This window comes from Halyomorpha halys, unplaced genomic scaffold (assembly GCF_000696795.3).
Source record: "Halyomorpha halys isolate HHAL.00 unplaced genomic scaffold, Hhal_1.1 Scaffold354.1, whole genome shotgun sequence".
NCBI lineage: Eukaryota > Metazoa > Arthropoda > Insecta > Hemiptera > Pentatomidae > Halyomorpha > Halyomorpha halys.
The window spans coordinates 146955-159539 of record NW_027111517.1 but is presented as its reverse complement, the minus strand read 5'-3'; the positions used below and the strand labels follow the sequence as shown (position 1 = coordinate 159539).

The window sequence follows — 12585 nt, the reverse complement described above, 5'->3', positions numbered from 1 at the left end:
TTTTTTTTTTTATTAATTTATTTTATTTTAGTATGTATGAGATCATTCATCACTATTACCTATTGCCCACCTATTGTGTGGCAGATTGTAATATTTATCAATAAATAAAATTAGTATTATTATTAAAAAAAAAAAAAAAATTGTTACTACCTCTTTGGACCTTATCTCATGTCCAGTGTGTTGTTTGGTTCAATTTTTAGTGATCTCACTCGGTGGGGTTGTAACAGCCGAAAAATCAAACAATACTCGTTATGATTGGCGGATTCATTCTGTTCCAGTTTTTAAATTTTGAATTTTCCAGTTTTTAAGTTTTAAAATGTTTCTCGATAAAAGTATGTTTTTGTTTTTAAATACTATTCTACTTTCTAATAGTAAATGTTTTAAAGATAAGATCCCATAATTATGGGATTTTGGAGGCGGAGTAGAAAGGGAAGGATTATCTTTTATTACTTATATATAGGATATGCATTATAACTAAAAATAACCTTACACTGCGATTATTCTATTTAATGAATCTAAAAAAATCGTTAAAAACATCTATGAGATCGAAATCGCACGATATTCTATTATTTTGTACTTTGTTTCGGGTATGCCCGGATAAAACTTTTGGATATCATAATAGCAACTTCATTTTTGTTTATGCCTCACGAGTTTTGCGGCGGAAAACGATGCATCGGTTATCGAACAAACGGCGAATTGAAAACGTCACTCTCGACTGGAGAGGATGCACGCTGCACGTGCCCGATGTTCCTAAAGCGTACGACCACCGTTGCATCCCTCTAAAATACATTGTCAAAGGACCGTGTGGGCGGTGCATTCCACCGTGTGCATTTGGCATCCATGCAACTGGACCTGTAACATGTTGGGACCAATAATTTCGAACTGACCTGTCGGTTCTTTTGATGTTTCTCACCAAAGGGTCTAAATAAACTTTTAATTACTTTTGTAAATATATACTTTTAGCAGTAGGATTTATCTATGAAGTTTATTCAACTTGTATTCCTAACTACTTTATTCGAACTATATTACTTCGAGGTATAAAACTGCCTTTTACAGAAAATTATTGTTATTATTGTATTCAGAAATGGAATTTTTGAAATTCTAGAATTAAAAAATTATAAAATTTTAATTACACATAAACATTTCTTCAAAAAAATTAAAAACACTCCTTTACAATGCTAAGAATACGTCTACCTTTCTAGTACGTACGTTTTACTACATCAGGAAAAAAGTTATTTGAATAAGATATAATTGAAAGTTTAGAGTGAATTATCTACTCCGATCGATTTAGTTAAAAACAAATGTTGCTTTAATGTTCATAAAACAGGGAACGTTGTTTAATAAGTGTATATTAAAGACTTCATACAACAATTCTAAAATGATTGTTTAGAGTGAATTATTTACCTACTATAATTGTTTACACATTATTAAATAGTTCGATTTAGAAAAAAAAAAAATGTTGCTTTGACATTTATGTTCATAAAACAGGGAACGTTGTTTCATAATTTTTCAACAAAGATTTCATAGAAAAATTATAAAGTGAATGTTTAGAGTGAATTATTTAACTACTATAATTGTTAATACATTATGGAAATAATTCGATTTAGATTAAAAAAAAAAATGTTGCTTTGACATTTATGTTTATAAAACAGGGAACGCTGTTTAATAAGTGTACATTAAGACTGCGTACAACAATTTTTTTTTGTCAAATTTCACTAAAAAGTGATTCAATAACTGTCCAACCCTTCAAGGTAAAAATACTTCTTCGGTCCCCACCCATAGGTTATACTTAAGTCGAAAAATCCCAGAAGAGTATAATTAATCTGAATGAAAAAAAATTCTACGAAAATCCAACATTTTCTCTTAATTTTAAATTCAGTGGTAAATATCTTTAAAATTACCCTCCATAATAAAACAATTGTTTGCAACTTATTTAAATAGAGTGAATTTTAACAATAGTTTCAGAGGTACAGTAATTCAAAAATAAACATTATGTAAAAATTATTTCGTCAAAAATCAAGGCCACTCCTATTACGATAATCATTATAAACTAATTTATGATATATTTAACTTTCATCAATGTGATCCCTACTAGAACTCTTTACATTAAGTTGCTTCTAAGATATGAAATAACAATATTTCAATCAAAAAAATTGTTTCCAAATAACAAAAAACAATATTTTGATATTATCTTGGCAAACATTATGGAAAATGACACGAAATTCATAGTAACTAGCTTTAATTTGGTAAAAATTATATATCTACGTCTCATACGTCTCAAAGATCCATAGATATTATTTTTTTTAAAATAAACTGTTTTTCCAAAATCCGAAAATTCGACATTTTCTAAATTTAATTTGGTAAATATCACAAAACATGTTACTCCGACGAAGATAATCATTATAAAACATTTTGTAGTCCATTTAAATAGCCTCCACTTACGTACTAATAAACATCTTTACATCTGATAGTTCTTGAGATTCATTTATTCATTAACTAATTTTTTTCTACAAAAAGTACAAAATTAACAGTTTGTAAATTTATTTCAGTACATATCGTGAAACCAACAACTCCCACAAAGATTATCTTTTCATTACATTTAAAAAGCTTCAGTTTGAATGCTCAAAGACACTTATAGCATTTAAAAATACTTTCTTAGAAACAGTTGTTTATTTAATTACCAAAATATTGTATTAAATCACGAAAAATCAACATTTTGCGAATTTATTTTAATAAATATGATGAAACCTACGGATCTAAGGAAAATGATCATTATGAACTGCTTTATGGGGAATTTAATGAGCTTCAATTTGAATGAAAATAGAATTCTGTCTAACATTTCGTTTACGAGTTTTGCTGTCCAATGATGAGTAACTGAGAGTAGAATACAAATTTTTAAAAAATTAAAAATTTATTTCTGACCAGAATTAATCAATTGGTCAAAATAAAATTAAGTAAAATGATTCACTTTAAAGGTAAGTAGTTTTTCATACATTATCTTTTAGTCCAAATGTTTATTTGGGAAGATATTTTTGCACGCATTTAGTTCACAAAGAACATTCATGAAGAAAAATAATGAGAAACGTTTTTATTAAAATTATTTTTACGTGTAAAAACAAATTCTGAAACTTTTGGGATAGGAAAGCATCAAAGTTACCAAAGAAAAAATATATATATTGCTATAATTCTATATACAATACTAGATAAGTAAGTGTTTATTACGACTATGCGTTGTGAACCAAGTTTGAAATATATTTTAGTAGAAAAACTAAAACACATTCCTAAAGAGGTTAGCTAAAATTTTTCTCATAGGTGAGCTATTTTTTTCTCAATTCCTGGTCATTTCTGACATACGGGAGGGGGGGAGGGGATTATCTACATGTTACCGCCCTATTCTAACCATGGCGGGAAGTCAAGTTTTCATTTCGTGTTACCACCACAAAAATAAAAGTCGATCCTACGGGCCAGAATTGAACCGGTGCCACTGCAGTCACGAGCCAGTCAAAGATAGCTTTAACTCGCTCGGCTACGAACGGTTCTCCATCAAACTTCTAAACAGGCACTCATGAATAACAGGTGCCCAAACTTCCAATCCGAGTGTCCTCAAAGTCTACTCCACGGTTGACCAAACGTGAAGTCCAGGGGTGCCCAAACTTCCAATCCAAGGGTACCCAAACGTCTAGTCATTTTACTTGAATCCACCATTTCGGATGAACAGACCAGAAGATAAAATAGTACTACACTAAATCATTAAGCTATGGTATTCATTCGGTGAAGAATTTAATGCTACTAAATTAAATACAATTAATGCCGTGCTTCAATTTCAAGCGCTTTTTAAATATTGCTCGATTAAACTATCTTAAAGTCTCCTCTTCGCGTTTTAAGCTAATATTTCAAAAGTGATATAGGACCGTCGCTCCCCGGGTGTTTTAGCGGGGCGGGTCCGGCGGGGAAGGATTGGCTTTTTTGTGTTATGATCTCCTCTTGTGACATTGTGGCATGTTGTACATCGACCAGCCTACTCGCTATAATGGTCTGTTTGAAAAGTAAAGCTACCCTGGAAGGTGGGAGTGGAGGGTTTAATGCTGTTTTTCAATTTCAGGCGCTTTTTAAATATTGCTCGATTAAACTATCTTAAAGTCTCCTTTTTCCGTTTTAGGCTAATATTTCAAAAGTGATATCGCTCCCCGGGGTCTTAGCGGGGCGGGTCCGATGGGGACGGATTGCCTTTTTTTGTGTTATGATCTCCTCTTGTGACATGTCGTACATAGACCAACCTACTCGATATTCTTGATTAATACAATATTCTCTGTATCATATATTTTTCCCTGAGATGCACCGTTAGCAGCTATAGACAAATAAATACCTAATTCTTTATATTACGTATGGTTTATAGGCTGGATTTTACACATCGGACCCGTATACTCCTCTTGAAGAAGGTCTATGGTGTGTAGATTAAAAAAAAAAAATCTATGTTATTTATTATTTATATTCCAATTGATTGTTGGTTTAAATAAAAATTCAATTCACCACGAAACAATTAAAGATCAGATATTGACGAATAAGGACTTTTTTTTATCACATTTGAGATTTAGAATCGAGCTTTTATCTGGAATAAACTGTATATTCTATAATTTAAATATAAAAATTCGTCTTTTACCTCGAAATCATTATTTGAAACTAGACTATAACTGTTTGTTATAACCTTTTATATGCTATTTGTAAACTATTATTTTTAACACTTTATTACTAAATATTTTTCAAATTATTAGTTTTATTAGAGTTAACTTTATGGCTTGTTCGAAGCTGTTTTAAATCTTTAAACCAAAGTACTTTATAATAAATAATCTTTGGTAAATTATTGTTTTCATTTCAAACACCTTTAATATCTAATCTTTATGAACTTTCAATGTTTGTCAGACATTAAGAGGAGGATCCACAATCCAATTTCTGATTCCGAATCATATGAAAAATTTTTATTTTCTTCTATTACTAAATATTTGAAATTCATACCGGCTATTCTAGCCAGTCATTAGTATTGGTACAAAATTTAGTCTGCAAAATAACATTAAATAATTCAAACAATTACGATTCGCTTGTTTTCATCTTGTTGCTTTTCAAATTCCCTGAAAAGATCTTCCCTCTATGCTCAAAGAAACGGTAGCCAAAAGAAAATATCACCGTTAAAGCTATTAGAGCAAACAAAGACCATAATAGCAAAAGGAAGCGATATTAATAAAAGTTTGTAAGCCTATGGGGAGTAGGCAATTAATTTCGAGTTTGTGAGAGGGGCTGTAGGACTTGGGTTGGTCGCCAGATGGGGCGGCTCAGTCTAAGCCCCTTCAACTTTAATGTCTCCTCAGTTCTAAGCCCGGGCCGATTCCAACAAATGCCATGATTGAAAAATATACCCTCGTCACTGATTTAATTTTTACCGCCTTCCAATCTGCATTTGGAGACAATCAAAACAGGGCCATAACAAAACTGAATTGATTAAAATATTTATTTTAAGAGAGTATAGAGATATTGTCCTTATTTACGTTTTAGAACATAAATAAATACTCCTACAACTAATTTGTTTATAATTTCGTCCGAAATTGAAGTTAAAAATTAATCCACCCAAATCCAAAGCCATACTTCTTACAAAGCGATGACCAATATATATTTATATAAATAATAATCACATTTCTATAAACTCATTGCTTGGTCAAATCCGTACAATCCCTTGGTTTAACTCTTAGTTTTATTTTAATTTTATACCAGATCGGCCTGGTGGGCCATACATGGGTGATATAACCTTTATATTATATATATTTATTTTTTTTAACAGTTGATTATGGGGGGTATAGTCTCGTACAAAAGCCACCCCTAACTCTATACAATGTTCATATTAAAAGAAAAAAATAAAATAAAATAAATAGATAAGAATAATGCTTCTTAATAAAAGGAGAAAGTAAAATTAATAACAAAAAATAATGATGAAAGGAATATGGTCCGGGTGCGGTCAAAAAAACTCAAATAGTAGAATTATACTATTTTAATGAGCCAACGTTTCGCCCCACGTTGCAGGGCTTCTTCAGAGCTAAAAAAGATACAAACACATAGTTACATAAGGAAAACAAAAACATAAATGTAAAATAACAGGGGTATAAAATGTAAAAAAGTAAGATATAATAAGAAAAATTAAAGGTTGTAAATAGTAAATGTAAAGGGTAATAGTAACAAATAGATAAGAAAAGAAATATTAAAGAAAATACAAATAAAGAGATGTAAAAAGAAAAAAGAATAAAAATCAAATGATGAGACAGAATGCATACCTATTTTGACGGCAGTCAAAACAAAAATGACCGTTGGTATTGGGAGGAGTGGGGACGGCAGTTGTGCCACAATAACGAAAATAATTTGTAAAGTAAACATGATAGAACAGTATTTAAATTAGGTGAACAATAAATGGAAATATACATTAAATACATACATTAAAACAAATAGAGAAACAAAGGAAAAGTAAAGTATAAAATAATGGGATACAACGTGGGGCGAAACGTTGGCTCATTAAAATAGTATAATTCTACTATTTGAGTTTTTTTGACCGCACCCGGACCATATTCCTTTCATCTTTACACACGGTCAATCAATAATCTTCCATTACTATTTTTTTGTTCTTTTTTGACCGCACCCGGACCATATTCCTTTCATCTTTACACACGGTCAATCAATAATCTTCCAAAAAATAATGATATTGGTACACTGAAATAAAATAAACAATTTCCCTCTAATAGTAAAAAGAAACAAGTTAATTTTAAAAAAGGACGAGAGAAGAAAAGAGAGAAAAAAATAATGAATAAATAAAACGAGTAATAATAATAAGTAAAATAGAGGTAGTGTGGCTATGAATTAATTCATTAATTTATTAAAATTTATAACAGAATGTCCTGCAGCAGTCTGGGCTTCAGTCTTCGGGTTGAGGTTGGGTTTCCCAGGTTGCAGGTCACTGCTCCTTTAACTGTTGGCAACTGGGAGTGGAACTTCATTAACCGTTTTTTATGTAATCCTATATTGACTCCATCTGTAATTCGCGATGCAATTTCTGTTTCTTATGAACCAAGGAGAATTAACTGCGATTCTTAGGACTTTATTTTGAAAAGATTGTAGTTTTTTCCTTTTCGTAAAGGATGCCGCTCCCCAGACTTCACAGCCGTACATCAGCAGTGCCCTAAGAATTGTTTTAAATATAAGAACAGTTGTTTCTGGTTTTAGTCTGGAATTTCTGTTTAGGATAGGGTATAGCATTGCTAACCTAGCATAGGTTTGAGATAGTTTGATTTGATATGGTGATTCCAGGTAAGGCGGCGATCTAGGTGAATTCCCAGGTACCTTACTGTAAACTCTAGACTGATCTCTTAAATTCACAGTACATAACAAGAAGGTAGATAAAGTAAAAAATAATAATTTTTAAAATGTCTTCATATTTAAATAAAAAATTGAAATTAAGCTCCCAAAATAAATTAATTCTATATAAATAAGTTCTTCCACGCATTTTTTATATGCCTCGCCCGTCTGAAAACTGGAAAGAATTCAAACTTTTTCTATAATAATAATCATCAACAATTACCCCCGCTACACAAAAATAATCATTATCCTTACAACTCGACTCAACATAACAATTTATTCTAACTCAAACTGCTACTTATTTTTTTAAAAAATATCAAAAATCCATTAATAAAAGAAATTGAAAATGACAATAAATTCTCTTTTAAACGCTATGTTCACAAAAGAACAAAACATGTTTAACTAAACTAATATTGTTAATGTACATATTTCATCTTTTTATTTATTTATTTGAATATATATTTTTATTTTTCTGTAAGTTTTAGTTTCAAGATTTCCTACTGTAGTCACTTAATATTTCGGAAATATATTAAATTAAATACAATTTTTATTATACCTAACCTAATATTGATTTTGATATTGTAAATTTGTAAATAAAGATTTATCATCATTAATATAAACATCTGTATTCATAACTTAAAGGTTAAGGTAGTAGCATATCTAATTTTTAATAAAAAATCAATAATATAGGATATAATGGAAACATTTATGAGATTGTGGAGTTGTCTTCAAATCCCAGCAATTTCGTTATAATATTATTAAAATGCTGTAACATCATAAATACCTTTATAAAACTTGGACGTTTTATTTTAAATGATTGGATTATTTGGTTTCTACATGACCCACTGGGGTCTACAACACAGAATTTGCACGACTAGATTTTTCTGAGTTCTTATTTTTTGAGTTATGTACCTTAATCTTAGAAGGATGAACAAAAATGTTTACATTTTTTAAGAATGAGAAGTTTTTGATAGTTTATTTGTTTCGTCAAGGAAAATGTGTCAGTGAGGAGAAGTGCTTCAATTTTTATATATTTATTATTATTATGGGAAATAAAAATTTATACTAATTATTATTACCTCAGTTCATTGTAACCTAATGTACAGGTAAAATCAATGGAATTAATTGAGTCAATTGCTTAGATAAGACATTCCGATGTCCAAAGACCAAATTTTATGCTTTTAGTTTCGTATTTTTTTATTTCTAATACCCTTATGTTTTATAAACACACAAGACGATGGGAAACCACAATAAACCACAGTGTTTTTTTTTTTTTTTTTTTTTTTAACTTTCTGGAAAAAGCAACGACCTGAAAACCATTAACTAATTCTCCTTTCACAATGGCCAAAATTCAAGGCTCTTAAACGCTTATAGTAGTTCAGGAAACCATAACTTTCCAGAAACGATTCGTGACGAATATTATCGTGGAGGATGTGCTGAGTATGTTAAGCAATATTAAAAATTTGGAAAAACTATTAAATTACGCATTATTTTTACAACACTGGGCTGTGAATTTTGCATATATGGATAAACATAAATTTGATGACTAAGCAAATGAAATTTCTGAATGTTGTGTATTGGATTGTGGTTCATATCATATCTAACATTGATTCACTGAGAAGTCATCCTGAATGCTGTCCTACCAACAGGCAAACTAGATCCCAATAATCTGCAAATCGAGAACACCATACTCCTAAAGACAGTCGAATCCACCGGATTTTTTTGTTATGGGTTATCTTAATGTCTTATACCAGAAACCAGTAAACATAAACTATATTTCATTCAATTACATTTTATCGATTTATTATAACCATTTCCAACTGGTTTCATGATAACAAGAAGAATAATATGTAATTTTCGTAATCTGAAAAACAATTTCCAATCACTATCAATAGGAGAAAAACTTTATTAAAATATAAATATAATAATGTGCTCCCAACTTTATTGTGTTGTTAGTCACACAGCATACTTATTTTAGTCTAATCAGACGATATTTTTAATCTAACAATAAATAGGCCTATACAAATAAACAATAATAATTACAAGCATTAGTAGTGTACAACATTAGAACATGATTTTGTTTATTTATTTTTTTTATCTCTTTGGTTCTTTTAATTTTTCTTCTGCATAAAACAAGTAGCCTCAGATATGTTGTTTTTTTCAGTATATGTCTGTTTTGTTATTCTTGTGTTTTTGATTGTTGTTTTTATACCTCAACTACTCCATTTAGTACCTATACAGCCCTACAGAGTGTGAATTGCAAGATTCATTTCTTGGAGTTACCGTGAAATGAATATTTTCTGACTCAGGAGGGAATCAAACACACAATCTTCTGCCACGCACTCTAGGACTCTCGCCTCAGTCCGCTGAGTTATCGGGTCCTCTTACCCTCTTGGAACTGAATTGGGGATTTATGTTTACTGGAACTTTTTTGTTCACCACAAATTTTAATATAGAATAAGGGAAAAACTTTATTAAAATATTAATATAATGTTGTGCTGCCCAACTTCATTGGGTTGCTAGTCACACAGCATACTTATTTTAGTCTAATCAGACGATATTTTTAATTTAACAATAAATAGGCCTATACAAGTATACAATAATAATTACAAACATTAGTAGTGTACATTAGAACATTTTTTTTTTGTTATATCTTTAGTTCTTTTATTTTTTCTTCTGCATAATACAAGTCACCCCAGATATGCTGTTTTTTCTAATATATGTCTGTTTTGTTATTCTTGTGTTTTTGATTGTTGTTTTTATACCTCGAGTTCTCCATGTATAGGTACTAAATACAGCCCTAGAGTGGGAATGGCAAGATTAATTTCTTGGAGTTACCGTGAAATGAATATTTTCTGACTCAGGAGGGTATCAAACGCAGTTTTCTGCCAAGCACTCTAGGACTCGCCCCAGCCCGCTGAGTTATCCGGTCCTCATACTCTAACTTGGAACTGAATTGGGGATTTATGTTTACTGGAACTTTTTTGTTCACCACAAAATTTCATATGGAATAGGCTTGTAAAATAATTTTGCCCATTATGAATTTACCAACATACATTTACAGACAATAATAAACCTTTTACCTTTTGTTGCGGAGGGATCTTGATAAATATACTGCCAGGATTTGTGCTCCCCTTGGTCAGCCATGTCTCTTGAAGCATCTGAAAAGAAAAAAAACGCTACAAATTATTACATAATTATTTGTAATTTAAATTATTTTTTTTATTAATTCAATAGGTAACAAAAAATAAATGTGTTTATTCTAAGAATAAAAAAAAATATAGGGACAATATATATTATGGTTTGGGATAGTAATTTGAAAACATATTTTTCTTCTACATGTTTGGTCATTTTTTTCTCTACGTAGTTAGTGGAAATACATAGACGGAACACGGCTAATGTGAAATGTATGTTAATGGGACAAATGTAGGTGATTCAAATAATGGCACTAGTCGTATCTGAGGACATAAAATTATTTTCTGTTGTGTTATCAACTTTTGATAACTGCTATCAAGGACAATCGCGGCACCTAAGCGCGCCTCACATAACTTAACATACTTTGTAAGAATAATGTTTCTATTGCAAGGAAGCGTGTACACATCCGAACAACTTAACTGTTTCACTCTAGTCATATGATACTTTCAATTATATTTGTGATCTCCATTGTTTTATTCTGCATAAAACAGCGTTATTGTGAAGATGATAAGTGAATAATTATGAGGCAAATATGTACTCATTGGTACACAAATGCCCCATTGGTATTTTCACAACTGTGATGTCACTGATTAATGAATGTGATAATCTTAATAACTTAGGTTCAATTGACTGGAAGAAATATCTTCCGTTTATAACTTTCTTTAATTTTGTATGTAAGAAGATGGCCACGAGACCAACTAATGTAAAATGTCATTAGAGTGCTACCAATGGGTAATTGGTCTACACGCCTGTAACACTCCGTTTTAACTAAGATCATATTTACAAAATATATTATGTAATATACGGTTGTAAATTTTAAATAAAGATATTTAAAAAAAAATTTTAATTTAATATGTAACAAAGTTTCGGGGCCATTGCTCCAACATCATGCATTATTGTTTACTATAATTTAGTTTTTGATACATTATTTTTTCTTATTTAACCCACCTTATAAAATTATAATTTTTTATATATTATTTATTATTTTTTTAGAAAAGGCAGTGATGTATAACTGGAGATGTCAATTGCTCTGTTACGGAAACTTAACTAATAAGCAGTCCTGCCGATTCTGTCAACGAAAAATTACTCGGTCACCGCGTTGAAAAACGGTATAACTATTTAATAGTTACAGTAATGTCACATTGGGTAAGGCGTAATCATTAATAGTACAAGTAAAGTCAGTGCGCCTTGACAGTGAACTGTTGTACACTTTTAGTTATTGCGGCAAATGAGTTAGCCACTACCATGGTATAACTGCTTGATAGTTATACCAGCATTAACTATCAAGACAGTTTTACTGTCGGACTGGGTCTGAGGTGATCGTTAGTACTACAAGTAATGCAAGTAGACTAACAGTTGCATTAACTGCCGCGTTTAACTGTCATGTGTATACGCCTTGACAGTGAACTATCAAAGGCGGAAAAACATTGTTCTTATATATTTACCCAAAAACTTAAAATTGTATCAGCCACAGGCACCAAAAAAAAAATCCACCACGGGCCCCAACAATCATTTGCCCTTATTTTTCTTTTGCTTTCCTCTTTAGTGCCTCTCAGCGTAGAGAAGCATTCAGCCAGGAATTCCACTCTTCCTTATTTCTCACTAGGTTCCACGCCTGTCGGATATCCTTCCCCCTCACCCTACAGAGTCGCTCAATGTAGTTAAGATATGACATCCGAGGGCGGCCCCTGGGACATAGTCCATCGTCTTTAAAGGATCTCGTGGTCGTACACATCCTGATAACATGGCCGAAGTACTGTTGTCACGTGAGAGATGACATACGACCGAAAAGGGTTAATTAGAAAAAAAATTAAGACTTTTTTCTAAAAAATCCAGAAGCTTCTTAATAATTGCATAATTCTTAGATACGTTCCACAACATTTGTTAACTTTTAAATGCAACAAATCATAAGAAAACTGTATAAGCTACGGCCTGTGCGATGTTAGCTGACAGAGGACCATATCAGTTAAACGAGTGCCAGATCAGCTATAGAATATATAT

General features: G+C 31.1%; 1 protein-coding gene across 1 annotated transcript in view; it reads right to left on the bottom strand.

The window, feature by feature from the left end:
• LOC106681634 (photoreceptor-specific nuclear receptor) overlaps positions 1–12330 on the bottom strand; it is an 81707-nt gene extending 69377 nt beyond the window's left edge. Inside the window, exons 1-2 of the mRNA XM_067049560.1 lie at positions 12258–12330; positions 10473–10550 (exon numbers count right to left, since the gene is read on the bottom strand). Of these exons, the coding sequence (XP_066905661.1) occupies positions 10473–10550; positions 12258–12330 (151 nt within the window). The remainder of the gene's footprint in view (positions 1–10472; positions 10551–12257) is intronic.
• Between the last annotated feature and the right edge of the window lie 255 nt (positions 12331–12585).